At 46.1% G+C, this 23,676-nt stretch overlaps 1 protein-coding gene across 6 annotated transcripts in view; it reads left to right on the top strand.

Moving 5' to 3' along the window:
• The window catches only part of HGFAC (HGF activator), a 1,108,062-nt gene that overhangs the window by 113,160 nt on the left and 971,226 nt on the right, over positions 1-23,676 (top strand). For all 6 annotated transcript variants that reach the window (XM_069632041.1, XM_069632043.1, XM_069632038.1 and 3 more), the window contains exon 2: positions 6,712-6,796. In XM_069632041.1, the coding sequence (XP_069488142.1) occupies positions 6,712-6,796 (85 nt within the window). The remainder of the gene's footprint in view (positions 1-6,711; positions 6,797-23,676) is intronic.

Raw genomic sequence — 23,676 nt, 5'->3', positions numbered from 1 at the left:
AGCCGGCGCGGATGGTTGGAGTGAGGGTCAATGAGGGTTTAGGTAGAAGTCCCTTTCCGCTCTATCAAGAGTGAATGTGAGAGAGTTCAGAGAGGCAGAGTTGCAGGTCCTCATGCAAGTGGGTACACTTTTATTTGCGTAGCAGCCAACGCATGTCTGTGCGGAGAGAGAGTATGAATGGGGTGACCCATGGTTGAGGATGCTGAGCCTTAGGGGTGAAAGTAAGCAGTGGGAAGTGAGAGGAGATTGAGTCATATAGTAGGGATTGGACGTTGGAGAAGGCAGTGTTGGTGGAAGAGGTATCCGGTGTGAAAGAGGAAAGTGAAAACTGTAGGTCAGTGAAGCAAGTGGTGATGCAAGGTCAGAGGGTGAAAGGAGATGGTAGTGGAAACAATTGAGTGAACAGATATGGATGCTGTGACAGTAGTATTAGTGGCTGAGAGAGAGGTGCAGATGAATAAGGGATCCAACGAGTTGCCAGCTGTGTGAGTTGATAGATTATGGATAGAGTGGAGAGTGTGGTCACTAAGAAAAGACTGATGTTCGGATTTCTGAGCAGTGATTGGAGAGGGAAGGTTAAAATCAGCTAAGAGAATGAGGTGATGTTTAGTGGAAAGAGAATCAAGGAGTTGCCCAAGATCCTCAAAGAATGTTCTAGTGGGACCAGGAGGGCGAGAGATGGACATGATGTGAACCAAGTGAGGCAGAGCAATAGTCAAGGCGGTGAATTCAAAGGAGGTATGAGAGGACGTGGCACTGGCGATTTGTGAGGCATTGAGGCGGGAAGAGAGTAGGTGTCTGACGCCTCCACCTCTGCCACCACTGCCAGTCAAGATGCACAACAGGCAGGCAGCATTGCATATCTGCCTTGTGAAGGTAGAAAAGAGGGGTAGATGGAATCAAGTTCCAAGAGGGACAGCAGTACTCTGTGGAGGAGGTAAGAGCCAGTTTGAAGTCAGAGAAGGCATGTTCGAAGGCTTTCAGCTCTTTGCTAGCCCATTAGGCACTCACACCAATTAATCAGCCCCTCAAGCCTTTCAAAAAAGGCTCAGCTTGCTACTGCTCCTCCAGACACTGTCATGTGATCTTGGGCAAAGACAATGTATTTTATTATTTAGTGTTCTACATGAATACTTTATTTGGCTTAAAGCAGTGACTGAATCACCATGCCTCAGAATTAACCAAATTGAAACACATGTCCACAATCCTATCACCTCCATACTCCTTTTTATTGGGTTATTAATAAAAACAAATAAAACTGGCTATGTTGATCAGGCTGTAACCATTACACAAACAGTTGTCTACCTTGACTCATGTCTGCAACCCCCTTCATACTTGTTTACTCTACTAGCTACTGTGCAGCCATTAAGAAATGTTTCTCCATATCCCCTGTGCTTGGAGGCCTTACTGAACCCTCCCCATCTTGCTGTCAGGTTGGACCCTGGGGAAAAGAGGTTTAGTCTTGCCCCTCAGGCCATACCTAGCCTATGCCACCGTAACACCAATGTGCTGTTATATCTGATTTAACCAGAGTGCTACATTCTCAGTCAAAATACAGAAAAAATACCAAATCCTTCTATTGCTTTTATTTGGGGGGTCCCTCCCAAGCCCTCAGTTTTTCTATTCTTTTAACCCGACCCCAACCCCATCCCCACCCATTGTAACCCCTTACCCCAGTACCGTATATATTTAATTAACATTTTCGGTATTTCTTTGGTATTTTGTGTTTCGCTAAAACTTACCACTCTGATTTCTTTTCGGTGAACTGACTATCAGATTTTTGCATGTTTATTAATCTTTAGAAACCTAGTATGTTATGTTGAAATGATTTGGTATTGCGTCAAATCAGCAACGTAGAAAGTTCCAAAGTTCCTAACCCTGACTATAAAAAAAGCATATTTTGCCCCTGCACAGGTAACTAGTCTGCTGGAATAAAAAGCATGAGCTTGGGTAAAGTGAGAGGATAGGGTAAGCAGGGAAAGTGGTTGCAGACAGAGGGAGTGAATTCAGCAAAAAGAGGCTGTTTGGTTGTAACATGAATGCAGCCCACAATAAGTGGACTCAATTCCAGAGAGAAGAGACATAATAAAGTGGCCGTTGTGATAACATACATATTGTGTTTCCGAGGCAGCTTTGGAGTAGAATAAGATAAACACGGTGCAGTGTTGGGCGAGTGAGGGGTTCGAGAGTCTGCACGTGAAATCCAGGAACATGTACAGGCTTATCCATGGGCATGTACCACAGATAACTGTTCTCTCTTTGTCTTACATGTGCAGTTTCTGTTCACAAGACCTCAATCATGGTATTGTGGATATAAGCTTTTTCCACCCTAAATTGCTCACAGGTCTCTATGCATGCATGGTCAGGGCTGAGATCCCTTGCAAATTCTTTGCACACTCCAATCTTTGGGCCTCATTACGAGTTTGGCGGTATATCTGACGTAAATACTGACAGATTAATTTACTGTTACATCCACTCGGTCTGGTAGATTTCTCTCCGGAACATGACTCGGGGTAAGACTCTATTCTTAGAGTCTGTAGGACTCAATAGGTGGTTTGGATGAACAATGGCAGTAATTCAGCCTATGATCATTCTATTATTCGGTGATAAGGTGGAAGAAACCCCCATTACAATGCTGGAGGAGTCTCTTCCACTTCATCAAATTGGTAATGTGGCTGTCTGATGAAAAAGTGACAGCAAAATGGTGCTAACAGAGCACCTCTTTTTCTCGCACCACCAGGCTCGTAACCAGTGCCAAAAAGCACACATTTGTCCCAAAAAAACTGTTCAAAAAGTAATGGCCCAAGGAGGTAAAAAAGGCAAAAGTCTAAATGAGTGTAATAACCTGCTGGACCTCTCCCATATTGACGAATCTTTAGGACACACCCAGGGCATGCTACCACCCTCCACCCGCACATTTGTGTTTAATTGGGATAGCGCTTTCAAAGTATGGGGAGTTTGGGGTGGTCTTGCTCAACATTACCTGACTGTAAACAATCCGGGGGTGTCACCTGGAATGCAAAAGACCCAATTAAAAGTATGTTTAAAGGGTGGTATATCGGAATTGTCACAACTCTGTACCTCAGGGCTCCATCTTACTTTTGTTGAATGCAAGCTTAAATTTTACCTCACTGAAAGAGAACGGTTCTGCTATACCCAGGGGAGTCACTCGATTTCTCACCCGGCGGTGCGAGTGGAGCGCTGGCACTCGTCCACCGGGCCCTCAAACAAACAATTAGAGACGTGGAGCAAAAGTGTAGGACCTCGAAATGATATAGATTGCTGGACAGAGGGCGCCCATCCCGAATGTTTCCACACATGCTTGCATGGGAAAAAGAACTGAATGTAGAGATGAATGAAGGATCCCGGGGGAACATATGTAGAAGAGCGACTTGCTCTTCACGTTGCGTGGTCAACAAAGAATGTGTCTTCAAGATTCTATACAGATGGTATTTGTACCCAGCACACCTACAAATGTTCAGAGCTTCAATATCACCTCTACTGTTGGGGATTTGGGAAGCGAGGGACCATGATCCATACGAAGTGGTCTTGTCCAAGGACTAATGTCTTTTGGAAGGAGTTCCTCTCACATATTAAAGCTATCAGACACGTGCATTTATCACTGTACCTATTGATAGTGATGCTGGGCAATGTGGTTGAGGGCAGACAACTTTTTACAGGTCAGTATTCCTCCTGGATAGGCAGCAAGAATAACAGGAGCTAAATGTTGGAAACAAAAGCAGAGCCCCATTTTAAACCTCTGGTGATATAAGGTTTGGGACATTGGGGTGTCCGAGAAAGTAACCATCATCTCACAGGGGTTCCCCTGTCACGGATATTGTACTGACTTCCCTCAAAAGGTCGTTAAAGCCTCACTGCTGAAATTATTACATGAAATTTGATTATTGCTGCAACTACCTTGGCCTACCGTGATTTGTCCTATCAGTTTTTCTGGGGAATTTGGATATGTACCCCCAAACTGATACAGGGGCCACAACTATCAATGTGCACTGCTTTTCTAGTCTTGCATGTGAGATGTGCTTTGTGAAATGATCAACCACACCCATATGTTGTTTTCACATTGTACTTGCTATGCGTTAAGGCTAATTTATTTTGTTGGGCCACATAACATTTTTTTAAAACGTTCAGATGTGATTTGAAATTAGAGGGGTCCATAACAAGCTCCAGGCTGTGTGAAACCATGGTTTCAAGCAGGTCACCAATTGGGCATTTTCTTTTGCTGTGTGTCTTTAAGTCTCTTTAGGGTGGGGAGAATAACATTACAAATATATTCTCTTTGCTCTGCATGATTGTAGAACAATTTATGTTGTCCGGTTGGTTTATTTCCATAAAGGTGAATATTCTTTAGCCCCAGGAAGCCAAACATTAACACATTACTTAACCAACAAGAGCTGTGATGGTAGCTGGTCAGTGGCCGACATTGGTGACTGGGTTCAAATTCCAGCTTTAGCACTTTTCCCGGGCGCATGGGAGTCTCTAGAAGATATTCATTCATTTCGAAGCGCACTCAATCCAACGAAATCCGCATTCATGGTTTACTGGAGTGTAGTGGGGCATCCATAAATTGTGGATAGAGAAAATAGTTTCTAACCGCAATGCTACAGTAATGCTACAATAATGCTCCAATTTCACCCAATATATAGTGAGCTGAGCTATCCCGGGAGGATAGCTCAGCGGCAACGTGCTCGCCTTGGAAACAAGACAACACGAAGCAACACAGGTTTGATCCCCGGGGCCGCGCTTATAAACCGCTGGGTATTTAAGCACGTTGTAAATACACAACTAAGACAAGCAACTATGCAACTAAAAACAAAAAAAGAATTCCTGTAACAGCGCCTCGATGCCCGCAGGCTGTGTGAGCGCTTTAAAAATGCAGAATAAATAAATATACAACGCTGCGTTAATGCACAGTTTCTGGTAATTGTTCACAATGCACTAATATTCTTTCTTACGTTTTTTAATTTGTTTTATTTTTATTTTAAGTGTTATTATACCATTTAACATTTACAGAAAAATAGAAAACACATTCAACAATTATATAAAACATGACTTTTACAAATATAAAACCATTATGCTAAGAAAGCTCGAATAGAAGAATTAATCATTTTCATTCTCATTTGCAGCATAATTTGTGCTGTGTCAGCAATTCTGCACCACTGCAATTGGTTTTCAAAATGTGTAGTAAACGTGCATTATTAATGTCGCAAGAAAACACAAATACAGGCACGCAGACAGACAGGGATATAGAAGCAGCTAAACAGGTTGGATTACAGGAAGAGTCACATATGCACATATGCACCGAAACACATGTATGTCCTCATTGAGAAACCTACGTAAGCACAGAGGCAATCACGGGGTAATACAAAATACAAATACACACACAATCTCACAAAGAGAGTCTCTCTCTCTCTCTCTCTCTCTCTCTCTCTCTCTCTCTCTCTCTCTCTCTCTCTCTCTCTCTTTCTCTCTCTCTCTCTCTCTCTCTCTCTCTCTCTCTTTTGAAAAAGTTGTTCATACACAAAATCAACACAGTATGCAGTTCCTGTGGTTCTTATATGGGGCTGCGAGAGTAGCCGGAAAAACAAAGAGCTCGTGAAGTGTGCAACTGGGTCCGGGTATTTTCTTCTGTTCACTCGGAGGGAGCCATGTCAGTGACATCAATTGAGGGCTGTCAGGGGTAGCAGCTTCTACCCCCTCGTGGTGCGCCTGCCACTGGTACTCCTGGTCACAGAGGCATTGCGAACCAAAGCAGGTGTGTTCTAGGGTCATTGGGGGCGCTACGCCCGCACCACTGAGCAACTGTACTTCAAACTGGGCTGCAGTACTCAAACGACCCTCATGTGTCAAACATTTGCTTTTGCTGCTTGGCTGTGGACGTTGGTGTTGGGGAGAGCCAATTGTTCTATTTAAGTACATACTTGGGCTTTCTAAATGGGTTGATGGTGGCAGCCTCTACGCTTCCTTTGGTTGACTAATATTATAATGAAACCACACAAGCTTAAGGCCTAATGCTGTCCTAAAAAGTATGTCCTCTTGATTTTAAATGTTCTTATCATAGTGTTGATTAGTTGACTTCGTCAACCTTTCACACAACACATAAAAATACATACAAAATAAATACAAATACATTATTTCATAATTTAATTTCTTAATTACAATTGCAATATATACTCGAATTCAATTTCTAATATTCACAATCGCAATGTCTTAATGTAACATATCTAAAAACTAGCAATAACTCCTATTTCATAAAAAGGTTACTCTCAATTCCTAGACAATGTTTTTGAGCAATGCCACGACGAGGGAATTTACTGCAGAGATACCACCAAACTCTGAATCATCCCAAATATGTTTACTTTGATATATCATATTCTTGTCTTTTTTTATATTTTGTAAATTGTGAAAGGTTTAATTTTGTAAACCAATCAATAATACAACCCCCCCATATTTTTGGTGTTTACTTGGGAAATGTGAAAACAGTGGAAGGGCCAAGGGCTAGGGCTTAAAACGCTTAGCAGCTGTTAAGACCGGCATGGATATTTCTTGCCTGTTTTTGAACAGAGCAGCTCTTTAGAATCCACTCACCAGCAAAGTTTATGTTTAGCTTTGGATGAAAATACAGTTAAAAAATGTGCATGATGAGGTACATTGCAAATTGCCTAATTACTGTTTTCTGACATTTTTTTGTAGAACAGAATGGGCTTTTTTGGACGCGGGTCGACTGGAATGGAAATGCATAGAAGTGAAATCGGCCCCGGCAGAACATGGTTTACAGGTATCTTCTTCTGTACAAGAGTCTCAGGTTTCACTGATGGAAAGGGAGGAGAGAGGCCATCATTTTTCACGGATATATATTCTACTACAGACACTATAGGCAATGTAATTGTTATGTGCTATACCATTCTGATGAAGGCAGTACTTGCATTGCTTGCTAGGAATTGTTTGGTTTTATTAGTATTTGGTTAACAAAGTAACCTTCAACAACACATACAAACATTTTTAAAGTACAAGCAATTACAAAATACAAAGTGCAAAATACAGATACAAAGTTCAAACAAAAAAGAAACGTACACATCCAGTAATGAGTCAATCATATTGTCATTTTTCCGGGTTCTAAAACTTCTTTTAAAAAATGTATTGCAGCCACTATCCAGTCATTATGACCATGAGAATTCATAATAATTTGCCACACTCATTTAGTAGGGACTTGAGCATAACGTTGAAGCAGGTGACTAAAATAAAACATACACCTCGCCTCCAATACCGTGCAATACACCTCATCAGGTAAGGAGCAAAATCGACATAATCTTAAGGCTCTTGGAATTTTATTCCTGGCACTCATCATTTCGTTAGTCGGGATCAGATTTAACTGCAGTCTCATCACCCTGGATCGCCAAGATCTGCCAGGAGACATACTCTCGTGTTTGGGACCAGTTCCCAGTCATCTGACATCAATCAGTAAATCTGCATATAAATGGTATGTTCTGACTTTGCTAATTGTGTCGATCCAGTCCCATTCCTTAAGTCTCCTTTTTAGTATGGTTCGTCTGTGCAGAGCTGTATCTTTCGAAATGCCATACCTCACACAAATGGACTAACACTGTCTCCCAAGTGTTTAAGGCGGTCCAAAATTTCTTATGAAGGAGCTGCTTTAATAACCACTAAATAGAACCCTCTTTTGCACAGAGGATATTCTTCAATAATGAGAGATTCTTCCAAATAAGATAGAATTAGATAGAAGATAGTCTTAGCTCATAACGAATAACGACTGCTGGTACTCCTTTTGGTAATTGCAAGACCTTCCTCCAGAAAAGCCCCTCCAAGGCATTACAGTGCAGGAATAAAGGGAGACCCAAATTCTCAACCCCGTAGGTTATGGATAGCGAAACCTTCATCTTATAGAATTTTAGCACTGGACGCAGGAAAAATGACCAAATCTCTAAATCACAGCACATGCTTGTAGGCAAGCATTTTAGAGCGATGGTAACTTTGAGATTAAATTTTGTTCTGCTGTTCAAACAATCTACAACCCAGATAACAAAAATGTGACACTCTTGCCAGGGGCATACTGGTCACGTTCCAGCAAAATTCTTATACTTCGGTTTCATCCCCAGCCTGAAAGAAAGTATCTCGGATTTTTAAATGTTGATGCTTAAGTGATTTAATGCTGCGTGTGCTGCCAAGGCATCCGGCTTATGCTGTAGTCCTATCAGTGTGTAATCAAACAGGACCAGATCTTCCACATACAGCAAATAATCCAAGCTAAGGTTAACCAGACTCTGAGAGAAACGGCAGATGTTTTGGAAGATCTCGGCATTATCCGAAAGAAAAAGACTAAAGAGTAGCGGGACCAGAACACAGCCTTGCTTAAGATCACACATAGTAGCAATAGATGATGAAAGTTTACCCTGGACATTGAGGCGAACTCTGATAGAGGTATTGATAGAGGTATTGATAGAGGTATTGAAGCATAAGGCCATATGGATCCCTAGCAAGTGAGCGGGGCACCCCCATTGTCTAAGTTTGGACCTTAGCAGGGTTCTGTCTACGCTGTCAAATGCCATGGAGAAGTCAATGAACGACATATATATAGGCTTCAACCTTACCATGGCTTCCCTTTTTAGCATACCCAAGATGTAGATGTTGCCATTAGTGCCTGTCCCCTTCCTAAAACCCGTTTGCAGCTGGTCCAATCTTTCCGCTCCATAAGCCCAGTCAGTTAACTCCCTCAGAACAATGCTAGTGTACATTTTTGCAGGGACATCTAAAAGCACTGTAGGCCTATAGTTAGATGGCAGCGATGGCTGACCTGTTTTAAAAATAGGGACAATGATGGAGTGTGTCCATGATTTCGGCATGTTCTCTGGCGATGCTATTTGATTAAAATTGTGCCCAAGATGTATGCCCACAAGTTAGGGTTATGTTTTAAAACCGCATTTGACAAACCATCGGGCCCTGGTGCTCGAGAATTCTTTCTTCGAGTGATTAGTGAAGCAATATGCTCCTCTGAGAAAGCCAAGCACCACGAGCCTGATGTAAGTTCCAAATGGCGATTTTGCTCCCCACGGCCCCCCTTTATACACTTTAGTGAAGTGATCAATCCACCCTTGTTCCCCAATAGGAATGATCAGGGCACAAGAAAGCGGAGACGCAAGGTTATTGATCATTCGCCAGAAAGAGGTGACATCCCTGGAGTTAACCAGCTGCAACATCTTTGATGCCTCATTCAACAATATATCATATTTGTGGAATCAGAGCCATTGTCTATATTTAAGCTTCAATGCTTTTCGTTGGTCAGCTTCTGGTGGTAAACAGAGGCGTAAAGCACGTCTCAAATCCCTTTTCTTTGATGGAATTACGGGGTCGTAGACATGTTTCCTTAATATTTTCTTTCTCTGACTAGCAATTGTTTGCATCGTGTGAAATCTGCCATGTATCATTTAGTAAGAAGTTAGGGATAGGCTCTGTTAAGTCTACATTCAGTTATCCTCCATTTTGTTAACAGTTACATCATAGCAACATTTGTTTATTTTTTATTTGACATTTAGGGTAACCATAAGAGCTGGTGATAATGACATACCTTTGTGGTAATGGCCGTGTAGTTCAGAGGCTAGTGGATACATATTTTAAGCAAGGGCTGGCCTCCTGGAATGTATATATGTACAGTGATGCAAGCCAGAGACTGGGACATGCCTTTCGAATGACAACACCTGCCACAGCGGATGGTGTTGGGACTGGTCTTAGGCTCCCCTTTGGAAGAACTGACAATGTTCAATAGGTAGGAGCAGTTCAGTGGAGGTCCTCTACGGAGGGATTGTGATGGAAAAGCAACATTCTCTATAGCGCTCAGCCTTCCAGCTCCTTAATTACTCATGAGTGCCATGGAGTACTCTACAGGTCAGTAATTAATTGGTGCCTCTTTGACAAGTACCAGATCATAGTATACCATGAGTGGCAAGGTCCACGGTTTGCCCAACTGCACATGGGAGCCTCAAGGGGGACTATAACTGCATGCACAGGGTACTGCTGTGAAGCACAGCCTCATAGGATGCCTTTGGGGCGCTCCAATTGCACATCCCCAGGCCAGTGGCATATTCAAGGCAAAGGGCCCAGTGGGCAAAAATGACAGGTGGGGGCGGGTTATGGAGCAATTGGGTAATATAGCTCAGTGGCAACTTACTTGTCTTGGGCGCAAGCCGGGGCAGAGCAACACAGGTTTGAATCCCAGGTTTGCGCTTAGAATCCTGTTCGGTATTAAGCGCGTTATAAAAAAACGATTACAATTACAATGGAGGCAGAGTGTCACAATGATGAACTTTAGGGGTAAATGCTTCATTTTATTTAAGTCATGTTTTTCTTTACAGTTTTCTGTGTTTGGGGGTCTGACTCTAGCTTGAGACTGTTGGGCCTCCATGCCAGGTTTTGCTGTGAATGGTGGTAATATTTCATAATGTGCTACAGTTTATATATAAACTTTTCACATGATTATATAAAATGAGAACAGAAAAAATATAAATAGAAACATTCTAGGAAAATTAGAAACACATAAAACTAAATACCATAAATTATCGCATATTATCTGAGGAACATTTTTAAATAAAGCAAGAAGAGTGTGATTGACTAGTATGGTGTTAGACCAAAAATGTATAAAGCAATTGTTTAGGAAATGGTAAGTGACAAGTGATTATTGAAATAAAAAACAAGAATACAGATAAATTGCTGTGAGCAGTTGCTGAGTACCAGCCGGTACAGTGCAAATTAGAACAGTGACACACATTTCATATTGAAGCATGATTTATGTCGTACAAGTATTACAGAAGGTCATATACAGTCCCAAAAGCGGTTAATTGTGGTAGAGGTGTGCATCATGTGAAGAGATGAGCCCCCCGATCAGGAGAAGGAGGGGATGACAAGAGCTCCAAGTCCACCTTATTGTTCAGGTAGCTACAAAACTCTGTCCATATGTATTTAGGGCGAGCATTACTAGGCAGCATGTTAACATAGTCTTCTTCACAGGATTGTGTCCAGGTGAGGGCCTTCAGCCACATCTCCAGAGAGGGGGGGGGACCTGCGCTTCCAGCACTGCAGAATGCATTTCTTGGCCACACTCGCCGCCACATTCAAAAACTTGGCCACCCGTTTCGCTTCAGTCCCCTCCCAGAGCCCAAACAGGAGAGACAGGGGTTCAGGATCTACACAGAACCCTACTATTTCAGAGAGGTTATCAAGCACTGCGTTCCAGAACGGGGCTTGTGTCCCGCAGGACCAGAACATGTGTGCATGGTCCGCTTCGCTAGCTCTACATCTCTGACATGGGTGCGGTTGATCTCGGGCAAATTTTCCAATCGCATAAGGGGTGTAGTACAGGCGATTGAGCAGCTTGTATTGGATACATCTAACTCTAGAGTTAAGGGAAACCTTGCGAGTGTGCATGCACATTTTGGACCACATATCATCAGTGATGTCTACTCCCAGGTCCCGACACCAGGCGTCCCGAACAGTGTGGGGAGGTTCAGCAGCACGTGCCATCAACATTTTGTACAAGGAGGATACAATACCCCTACCACCAGCGGAATTGGCTATATAGCAGACCTCGGGGGATTCAGGGGGTACGTGCAGCCACTTCCTGCGCATGGCCCACGAGTGCCAACGAAAACGGGCACACTCCGAGTGTAGGTCCGCAAAGTATTGTTTCCCGGGCCAAAGAGGAACATTAGCGAATACATACAGGAGTTTAGGCACAATGATTAATTTAATTAGCGATAGTCTCCCTGATAGTGAGAGGGGGAGGTTCCGCCATCTTTCCATTCTGGTACGAGCGTACTGTGCGGTGGCCCCATAGTTATCAGACACTAACGAGGCTTTTGAGAGGGCCACCTGGACCCCTAGGTATTATATGCCCTCGGGAGCCCATTTGAGAGGAAATTCGCATGCAGGCTGGGGGGTTGCACGAGTAAGGGGAAAGATTTCTGATTTACAGTAATTTATGGTGAAGCCCGAGAATGTGCCAATTTTTATAATTTCTCGCATGATCGGGTCGAGGTGGACTGAGGGGTCTCTGATATATAAAAGCACGTCATCTGCGCATAGTGATATGATTTCGGGAGTGTCCCGCAGGCGAATCCCTTTGCGCACGTGGTTGTTTCGTACGCTATTAGCCATGGGCTCGATGGCCATAGCAAATAACAAGGGAGAGAAAGGGCACCCCTGCCGTGTCCCCCTGTGGAGGGAGAAGGGAGCCGATAGGCGAGAGTTGACCAGGACTCTGGCTACCGGATTAGTGTATAGTAGTTTAATACAGGACATCATGTATGGGCCAATCCCCATCTTTTCCAGCACCGCCCACAGATATTGCCAAGAAACCATGTCGAATGCTTTTTGGACGTCTAATGTCACGGCCACCGCGTTGGCTTCGGGATCAATTCTGGAGGTGACGTTAAACAACCGCCGAATGTTTAAGGCAGTGGAGCGGGCAGGCACAAATCCGCTCTGGTCTGGGTGAATCAGATATTTCATGATGGGGAGGAACCTGTTTGCTATGATTTTGGCGAAGATCTTGGTATCGTATTGATGAGGGATAGAGGTCTCTAAGATCCGCACTCATCTGTGGGGTTGCCCGGCTTAGCAAGTACGGTAATGACAGCCTCCCGCAGGGACCGGGGGAGGGTGGCAAGGCGCAGCGACTCCTCCCAAAGCTCGTGAAGGCGCGGCGCGAGGAGAGCAACATGCTCCTGATAGAACTCGGCGGTCAGGCCATCCGGACCGGGGGCTTTCCCCTTAGGGAGGGCCGAGATGACAGCAGTGATCTCCTCAAGGGTGAAGGGAGCATCTAGCTGTTCTTTGGTGTCCAGGGATACTAGGGACATTGGGATGCGGTCTAGGAGGTCGTCCAGGTCCTGCGTGCTGTGCTCCGGTTGCTGGGCATAAAGGGTTGCATAGAACTCTGCAAAGGTCTCAAGAATGGGCCGGTCGGACCAGTGTCACATTCCGTCGTTGTCGTTGTCAATGATACTATCAATACGTGCCCTGCCTTCCTCGGCCCGGGCGAGACGGGCCAGAGTACGGCCTGGTCTCTCTCCCTCACCATACTTTCGGGCCGCGATGGGGCGGGCGAGGTATCTTATCTCGCTGTGGGCAAGGGACTCAAACGTTTCTAGTTCAGTTCTAATTTGCGCTAGTATGGGCGGAGTCGGGGTGGCCGCATATTTGCGCTCTAGCTCCCTGAGCCTGGCCTCAGAACTGCGCAGAGAGTTTCTAATATCTTTCAGTACCCCGGCCTCCCTGGAGATGCACATGCCCCTGATGAAAACCATAAAGGCCTCCCATCTCACCCCGTCCGTTGTGTCATGGCGTTTGATGCTATCAAAAAACGAGGTGATATCTGCAAGAATGTTAGCCTTGAAGACTATATCGTGTAGTGCGTCAGACTTAAATCTCCAGTTAGAATGCAGAGGGAGGGCCGTGCGCAGGGTGATATCCAGAGTGATCGGAGAGTGTGCGAGGGAGAATCTGTGAGGTGAGTGTTTTGCCCATGAGGCCCGCAGAGAGAAGGAACAGGTCAATCCTGGAGTGACTGTCGTGGACGGAGGAGTAAAATGTAAACTCTTTCGACATCGGGTGGAGTACCCTCCAGGCATCCACCAGACCAACAGTGAGCATGTGTGCATGGAGGCGGCGGGCGGCCCTGGACAATGCTCTGGGTGCAACACCGGATCTATCCAGGTCGGAGTCCAGGATGAGGTTCATATCCCCCCCCCATATGATGGGAACCCCAACATAGCCAAGGAGGATATTAAGGATATGGTCAAAGAATTCGGGTGTATCAATGCATGGGGCGTATTTGTTGACCAGAAGGCACTCCGCATTGGCCAGGAAACAGTGAAGGATCACATATCTACCCTGGGCATCGATATGGCTGGTGCGAAGGGAGAACTCCAAGGAATTGTGAATCAAGGTGAGGACACCTCTGGATTGTGAGGAGAACACGGTGTAATATTTGTTGGGGCCCCATGACGGGGCGAGAGAGGACGATAATTGTGCAAGGACATGAGTTTCCTGTAGGAAAAGTGTCTTGACCCCGTGCCTCTGGACGTAGGCCGTGACCCTGCATGCCTTCGTGTAATTGCTGAGCCCCCTGATATTCCAGGACATTAGCCTAATGGCCATTCCATAGCAATTTAGGGGGGATCCGAGTAATGTGTGTCATACATTGCCAAACAGATGCCGGCCACTAGTGCGGTGGCCTGATGTGTCATTTCAAAAGCTGCCACTGTCTCACAATTTTTGTTAATATAACATCCCCAAATAACACCTCCCCCCTCCCTCACTGCCACCCCCAACCTAGCAGTGCCTAAGAACCCACCCAAATTCTCATGGCGTTCGTGCCAAGCCCAACGTGGCTGGATCAACCGCCAAACCAAACAGGGGAACAGCCCATGAACTAAACAAGCCAAACTCGGCGTTGCAACTGCAGCGGGGGTAGCTGCTGCCGTGAGCAAAATGGTTGAATGGTTGAGTGCACCAAATAATGTACAGCGGTGGTTAAGTTAAGTTATAAGAGGAGACCGCATAGTAGGGCACAGTGAGCAGGGGCTGTAGGGATAGTTAGTCCAAGTATAGGTGCCATAAACCGTGGGCCCTACATCTGTGACCCACGTTGCATGTGTCAAAATTCCACAATGAGTTACGACAATAGGAGAATTCACAACAGGAAAATACATGAAATTACAAGTAAATCACAAAGAGCAGGCGTGGTATTAGTACCACAATGAGGCAGGTAACAGGTGCATGGCAGGCCGGCTCAATCCTCATCAACGGGGTTGGCCCCAGGGCCTGGGAGAGGAATATGGGACTCAATAAATTTCACTGCCTCCTCAGGGACAGTGAAAAAGTACAGTTTATTACGGTGGGTGAGCTTCAGCCTAGCAGGGAATAACATGGCATATTCCACCTTCCTCTCTCTGAGCATCTTCTTCACTCCATTAAATTGCCTGCTCTCCATTTGAACACTGATAGAGAAGTCCGGGACAATGCGAATGATCTGGGACTCAAGTCTCAGTTCCCGTCTTTCGCGGGCCAACCGTAGGATGTGGTCTCTATCTCTGTAGCTGAGAACCTTGGCTATAATTGGTCTGGGGAAGTTGCCCGGCTTGGGGTGAGGGGCCAATGAGCGATGGGCGCGCTCAGTAGTAAAGAAGGGGGAAAGTTGAGGATCCCCCAGGAGGTCTCTCAGAAGGGCCTCGACTGCGAGTTCCATTTTGCCCTTGAGGGCTGTCTCCGGAACCCCTACAATGCGGATATTATTCCTGCGGGACCTGGATTCCAAGTCATTGCACTTCGCCTTGACCTGCTTCATATCTCGCACCAAGTCCGAGACCGTATTCTGGAGCACGTGCACCTCATCCTCAATTGCACCAATCCTAGTCTCGGCCTCACCCAGCCTGGTGCCATGCTGATCCAATTTGGTGCGTAGGGAGGCTACATTGGCATTTATGTCGTCTAATTTTTCGTGAAATGACGCGAAGTTTTTGGCCATAGTCTCCATGGGTGACGTAAGGTCTGGCTGAGGGGAGCAAGAGGAAACATCTGAGTCGTCTGGAAGAAGGGCAGCCCCAGCTTGGTCTTGCTTGGCTAGGGCTTTAGCAAACTTGTCCATTGTCCCAGCCTTGTTGGCCCCACGTGCTTTGCCGGACATCCTTTGGGGAGTGCCTTGATAAGAAAGAGAATGTTTTTCGCAGGGAGACAGCAATGAGGTCCAAGGGGTTTAGAGAGGGGCTTGGGCCGTAATCAGCGAAGGTGCGGCCGTTGCCTGGGAGGTGAAGGCAAGAAGCACCCCCACTTGGCGTGTTCCGGGGCAATAAGTCCACTCAATGGGCACGAAGGGTGTCTGAGTGGCAGCATGGACCGGGGGGGACAGAGTCCTGCAGCACCCGTCTCTGAGTCAGGAGGCCCAGGCCAAGGCGGCCGGTAGTAGAAAGCAGCAAGGTCAGGGGCGCAGGGTACCCCCGGGGCGTAGCGAGAAGGTGCACAGATTAGAGGAGAGAAGAGTATTGGACGCCCAGGGTGGCTCCAGCAATAAGAGAGTGGTCACAGGGGGGCACGATGAGTCTGGGGTTCACTTCCCTCTCAAAATGGCACAGGCGCAGCCCAGGAACGAGGCAGAGCAGGAGGGCATGATGCGCAGTGGCCAGATCCCTCACCCTCTTCACCTTGGGACCCTGTAGGTCGAAGAGCAGGTGTCCATCCGGGCCCTAGCAGGCCCAATAGCCGCAGCAGTGGGTCCAGGCGGAATCAGGCCTCCAAACCTCCGCTGGGGCCCTAAACAGGGAGGCCACTGACCAGCCCCAAGCTTCGGGCGCCACAGGGGACCAGCGAAGCAGGCGGCGGAGCCACAGAGCAGGAGCGGACAGATGTCGTCTGTGCAGGGGCCGCGCCGGCAGGTCGTGCAGTGTCGTGGCGTGTATTCGCCCACGCCGTCACAGGGGACCAGTGGCGTTTGGGTGTTGTCAGCGCGGGGGCCGCTCCGGCAGCCCCCGCAGTATCTTCGCCCGCTGGGGGCCGGCGCCCTCAAACCGCCGTGAAGCAGGAGCAGTCAACGAGGGTGCCCCGCCGGCAGGCCACCGGCTCCGGCGCACCCCCGCAGGGGGAGCAGGCCGCGGATGTCGGCGGCACACGGGAGCAGCCGTCGGCGCAGTCCAGGGAGGGAGGGCGGAGAGGGGGTGATGCCTGGGCCCCAGGCGGCCGCACTCCGAGCCGCAGGGGCGCGAACCCTCGCGGGGCGATGAGGGGGAATGGGCCGCAATCAGCGTCGCGCGGGCCGGAGGCCTCCACAGGCGGCACCAATGGCCCCCAATGTCCGTTTTCGCCCAGAAACAGGGCAGTGTGTAGCAGAGGCGATGGGCAGCAGGATGTGTGGGGTCCCAACTCAAGAATATCTGCAGAACCGCTGATTATGGCGGATGTGTAGCTCGCGGGCCACAGAGCTTAAAAGCTAAGCGGCCATCTTGCTGGCTGCTCAACAGCGCCCCGCTGTTGCTTAGATCTTAAATGGATATAACCAACAGTGTTTCAAACCTGAACCATATATTATACATTGCCATATGCACTTTTAGACTATTTGAATTCACACAATAATACCAAAACTTAGGTTCCTCAATGGATTCCAGATCATGAACATGATTACCATAGTACAAATGGTATACTCTTAGCATGAGGGGACACGCAGACAATACATGTTCATCTGTTTCAATGATTTGAGTGTTTTTACACACGCGGCAGAATCTATCTCCTGGGGTCAGTTGGTTATAGCATCCTTTGTTAACAAGGACTGGTAGATGATCTATTCTCAATAGAAGAAGAAAACGTCTAAGTCTACTGGAAGGGCACAAATTCAAATAGTTCTGGGTGTTCTTGAATGAATATAGCATATAATGTACAAACTGGTATTTTTTAAGTGTGCTCAAGTGCTCATAGTTTTCCAGCCAGTCCCAGAGGTCGACCCGTTTGGACAAAGCAATTTGCGTAGAGTTGCTAATTCTGCTCCATCTGGGAATCCAACATATAACCTTGTGGAAGGATTCCATTTTCGCTTTTAAGGGATAATTACATGACTCCTTGGAAGGTTCTTGATAAATGGAGGCCATAAGCGAATTCACCGGGTTTTTGCACATCTTACAGTATGTCTCGACTCTTCTTTTCATCACAATCGATTTTAGAGATACAAGGCCTAATTCGAGCCTAATGGCCATTGGTGTGCATTGTGGGAGGCCCAGTATTCTCCTCCAGAATTTTCCCTCCACCAATTAGAGCCATTTCAAATCAAAAGATAGCAGCGCATCCAAACCATAGACCACCATAGGAGCAAGAACCTGCGTATATAGCTGACAAACACCTCTTATTGTATATCCACAGTTCTTGATTGAGAATCGATGGATCAAAGCTGTTACTTGTGCTGCTTTAATTGGTCGTGATTTAATACAGGAGATATAATCGCCGGTAGCATCAATTTCTACTCCCAGATATTTATATGTTGGAGTATATTTTATTTCATGGTCTTGAATAATTAATCTGGGTCGGGCAAGCCTCCTTCCTGAGAATACTATAAATTGTGTCTTTTCTTGATTGATAAAAAGTCCATTTGACTTTGCGTAGTCCCACAATGCGATAACCGACCTGTGTAACCCACTAAATGTGTGATCCAATATAATGAGATTGTCGGCATAAGCAAGTACGGGGCAATGCTCAGATCCAATTTTGGGGGGGGCAGTTTTGCACTGCTGAAACCACTGCAGGGATATTGTGGGTAAATAGATTATACAAAAATGGAGCGTTACGCAGCCCTGCTTGACTCCCCTGTTCTGGACGATTAGATCAGTCATTGTACCCTGGGAGTCCAATTTAAGTCTGGCAGTGGTGTTGTGAGGTAGGAGTTTCCGCCATAGTACGGCTTGAGGTACTAGGTCGAAGGCGGCTCAGAAGTCGATGAACAGGGCATAAAGTGGGGAATTGCTGTTCTTCTTGGCCCTAGTATGCAGGAGAACTAAGATTGTCAAATTTTGGGTGGTTGTCTAACCTTTTCTAAAGCCGCTTTGAAACTGATTCAGTATGCCTGCTTTATCAGCCCACTGCTCCAGCTTCTCCAGTAGTAGTGACGCAAACAGTTTGCCTGTAGAGTCGAGCATGGAAAGTACTCTGTAATTTCCATGTTCCATCCTGTGTCCCCTCTTAAATATCGGAATTAGAAAGGAGGTTTGCCAGGAGGCTGGGATTTCACATGTCACCATTATTTTATCGAACTGAATTTTCAATAGATGTGCCCAGAATTCCGGGTTGCTCCTAAGAACCACATTTGCCAAGCCATTCAGGCCTGGCGCTCTTGAGGATTTCAGACATTTGATCTCAATAATTAATTGGTCCGTTGTGACAGTAAACGGGAGTTTCGGGGGAGCAGTAAAGGTGACGCTCGGCTCCTCCGCTACGACTGGGATATTACTGGTTAGAAGAAAGTCTGTCCACTGTTGGGCGCTGATTGGCTTAATCATGGGAATTGCTCCAGAGCCCCTGGCTTCCCCCAACAAGCTCCAAATGTTTCGAGTGTTCTTTGAGCACATCACTCTGACCATTTTCTGCCAGCGACCAATTTTCTCAGCTCTTTTTTTAGACTTGATCCAGGCATTATATTTGTTCTTAAGTGATCTACATGTTGAATTATATAAGGCTAGTGATGAACAGGTAGATTTTGCATTGTGAATTGCGGCTTTTAATTCTTGCTTTGCATCTCTTATAAGTATATCAAAAAGTTTACTCTGTCAACCATGGCTATCATGTTAGTAGAGGTGGTGGCATGAAAGGAAGCAAGAGAGGCAATCCTCCTTTCGATCTCCTTGACAGACAATGAGGTAAAATGATGAGTAACATATGTTATCTCTAATTGTGCTGCATGGGCCGCGTTATAAATGTTCTTTTCATGCCAGCAGATTCGAGTCCCTGCCTGGTTAACTTTCATATCGTCCATGGGTCTGACAAAGACGGCCTTGTCGTCAGCATTTAATGTTAATATAAGTGAGCTATGGTCGCTCCACGTATTTGGACATATGTTCAGATCTTTAACTCGTGAGGCTATGTCCGGGCTGACTAGCACGTAATCAATTGACTAGCCGTTGCTCCAGGTGTGCTTCCCAGGGTAGTCGCTTTGTGATCTACCATTGATTATTTCCATATCCCAGTTGTGAAAGAAATTCGTCCAACCTAGACCTTCAGAATCAGGGGCGAAATTGAGAAGCTCACTTACCGATTTTAATCGGGGGTTAATGGTAGTTCCCACCACATATTTCATGCAGCAATTGAAGTCGCCGGTGATAATAACAGATTTGTTCCCTGCTGTCATAGACCAATGAATAAGATGGTTGTTAAGAGCCTCCTGAATGGCCTCGCTGGTGTGAGCGCCAGGAGGATTATAGATGGTGATGAGGAGTATTTTTTCAATAGCGTCTTCAAAGGATCCAACAAGTTTGATGGCAATGATGTTGTCCTCTTGTTTGGTTTTCATTTGGCTAGAGTTGATGGACTGTCTGACTCCCACTATTAGCCCCCCATAGGGTCGTCCCCTTAATCCTTTTTTGGCAGGAGACTGGTATATCAGATACCCATTGAGAATAACAGGGGAGATTAGCCAGGTTTCTTGAAGATATATACAAGAATGCCTAGTTAAAAAAGGGAGTGACCCATCTGGGGATAGCAAATGTGAAAAGCCACGGCAATTCCATGATACGATGGTGTAATCTCACTGTTTATTTATAGTCAGAGGAAGTGAAACTGCAAGTTAGGACAGCATCCTCTGGATACCAGCAAGCTGGACTTGTTTGCCCATGGGTAAAGGAGAAGCAGCAGTAGTTTCGGTAGACCCTTTGCTGTCTATCTTAGGCCAGCTCGGATTTCCAAGTCGGGATAAGCATCGATTGCTAGGTCCGCCACGCGTATGCTCCCCTTATAGCTTCGCATCATTTGGGCGGTGGATAAAAACCTGCAATGGATAGTGGACACGTTCGAATTTTTCACATGTAAAGGCTCCACATATTCAAAGTCTTTCCATCTAAGAACACGTACATGGGTCACAGTCATGAGTTCAGACCTAGTAAGCCAATTGCGTTCACTTTGTTGATACAGATTCTTAATGATACAGATTTGGTTTCCCGAAAAATCAGTTGAATTGGTCTCTGTTGAAGCTGAGGTAGTTATTATATCTGTGGCCGAGGGAATAGTTGCTGGGTTTTTGTTGGGAGTCGATGAGATCTTGTCCAAGTCGTTCTTTAGTTGGCAGGACCCCAGATCAAGAGACTCCTATACATCTCTTGGAAACTCAATCTCGTTGTCCGGGATAAGCCAGCTAGTTAACATTCCTTGGCCATTGGCTTTACTTTTTTTGGCCTTCATAACTTTCTTTTTGGCCTTCTTAGAAAGAATCCACGTAGCTGCAGTTGGCGGCAGGGGGGAGGCAACTACACAGGGCTTTTTGCACATTGCCGCCTTCTTGCAAGTCTACGTTGCTTGCGAGAAAAAAATACATCTAAATTATTAGCCCCAGCGGGATTTGGCTCTGGAACTGGCACAAGCTTTATGGGGCCACCATCTACAAGAGTCGGGTTTATAGCATCTCCGGCACTAATGTTGACATTTATTTGGTCCACAGGTCCAGATCTTAAAGTGTTCTCAAGAATGCGGCCGCGCATTTTTAAAGGTATTTTTAAGGCAAATTGTAGGGAGGCCATAGATGATTGTAACTCAGCCAAAACTCTAGGATTGGGCAGTGACATATCGTTGGATTTGTTGCAACTACTAACAGCAGATGGTTTCTGATGTATAGCCAAGTTAGGAGATGCCGATAATCTACTCGAGTGCTCCCTTGGGGAGTGAGGATGTACAAAGTTCATGCCTTGGAGAAGTGTCCCTGGTAGATTCGTAGACGCCGGGATCATTGATCTCTGCATAGGAAGGCATAACTCAAGAAGTGAGTTGTTGTCTATGTCACCATAGTTGGAAACATCCTGGGGGATAGTTTTGTTGGTAATAGCTGGTTCAGTTTCATCTGTAGTTAAAGAGTCTTTTCCCACTTGCTTAGTGGTTGGATAATATTTGGTTATTGCTCAAGTGGTAAGGGGCTCCTGTTTTTTTATTTAGATTTTCTCATTGTGTCACTATTTGAACTGGCCACAGCCTTGTTAGTGCACTTTCGCAGATTAGAGGCAGATAATATTGAATAATCAAGACTGAAGCTAATGTTGGAAATGATAGGGTTCAAGGCTATGGGCAATAACATGGGCAATGGGAAAGGACATTACAGGCGGTGATATCACGGGATAATTCCTACAGCATGCAGAACCATTTTGTACATGTCCCCAGAGTTCTTACCCCACGCACTTGAAATGTCATTGAACATCACAGACTTAAAAGGAGTTCACCTTTACTCAAAACATATGAAGGGTTACCTTTTTAGTGGGTACTGCTCGTGACACTTGAAAGAACCCTTACCTCCAGCCCAGCACCTCCCTATCTCCTCCAGCTACACAGTGGCCCTGCTGCAGGGCACTGAATGGAAATGGAGACGGAATAAGGGCAGGCTAGTGAGGGAGAAAAGTAGAGCAGGAGCAGGTAACATGCACACTGATGGGACAGGAGTGTGGAGAATGAAGGAGGGCAAACACGTGAGGGAGAGATTGAGAGTGAGAGAAGGCAGGAGGTACGGTGATTAAACAGAGCCAGGTGAGGGTAAAAGGATGAATGGGTACAGAGAATGAACGAGTGCAGGAGAATGGGGAAATAGTTAATCAGGCACAAAAGTGAGGGGAAATGCAGGGTAATGCGGATTAAAGGGAGGGGAAATAATGAGACATGGGTTCCGGTGTGTAAAGAGAATGGGGAATAATCGAGGTATAAAGTGTCAGAGAGAAATGAAGAGTGCGGGAGGGCAGCAGACAGGGAGAGAAGGGAGGCAAGTGAGTGAGGGATGGGGAGTGGAGTGGAGGGGCAGCAATGTAGGCAAATGGTGCATGATGTAGGTAAAGAAGGGAGGGGAACATTGAGGGAAGGAAGGCAACTAAGTATGCGAATAGCAGCAAAATGAGGAAGAGATTGGGATCTTTATAACAAAGAACCTTTGGCAGAAATGGAGAAAGAAAAAGGCAGCAGGATTAAGGGAGTGTGGCAAGAACAGGGGATGACAATGTTCACAAAGAGCAGAAAAGCGTAGGATAGTAGAGAATAAATTGCTGGTAAGGAAAAACAGGGGACAAAAATAATGCTGTATCGGAGAAAAAGGCAGCAGGAGGGAAAGGAGTAAAAGGAGAGCATATTTGTGATGCGATGTGAGCAAGTGCTTGCCCTAGCTGCCCACCTATATGCAGTTGGAGCTGCAATTGATAAATGAACAGAGAAACAATTAAAATGCAGCCACTTAAATAAGGTTGTATTGAAATGGGCCAAAAAGATCCACATAGTTGATGAAAATCCCCTTTCTGCGAGTTCTTAGTGTTCACCTTATACCAAGATGGCAGCTATACAAGCCCATACAATATTTGTGACCTATCAGTAGGAATATATGTAGCCAAGTGCTTAAATCACAGCCTGGGTCACCATCTTGATTTCACCACTTTAACAAAATGTCTGATCCTGGGCAGATCATTTAATCTCACTGTGCATGATAAGCTGACATTGGGCCTCATTACGACCCAGGCGGTAAGGGATTACCAGTACCGGTAAGGGCACCGGTACCAGTAATCCCTTACCGCCCTACTACGAGTTCCCATTCACCAGGGCGGAGTCGGTAAGGATTTGGAGGCAGCCATGGCGCTAATAGCGCCATGGTCACCTCCAAACTCCTAATGAGGCCCATTGGGTGTCACTAGAAGTGATTGGGCCTCATTACGAGGTGGGCGGTAAGGGATTACCGGCACCGGTAAGGGCACCGGTGCCGGTAATCCCTTATCGCCCTACTACGAGTTCCCTTTGCGGGTCCTCCCTTAATGCCTGGTTTTTCCAGGCGTTAAGGACAGGACCCGCAAAGGGACTTTAGAGCTAATAACGGTACCGCAATTTGCGGTACCGTTATTAGCGCCTTCCTCATTCCCATTGAGCCCTATGGGGGCTCAAATGGGAATGGGG

Source organism: Ambystoma mexicanum, chromosome 6q, assembly GCF_040938575.1.
Source record: "Ambystoma mexicanum isolate Mex_15411 chromosome 6q, UKY_AmexF1_1, whole genome shotgun sequence".
Lineage (NCBI taxonomy): Eukaryota > Metazoa > Chordata > Amphibia > Caudata > Ambystomatidae > Ambystoma > Ambystoma mexicanum.
Note: the sequence above shows the minus strand (reverse complement) of the source record. Positions and strands in the feature narration are given on the sequence as shown.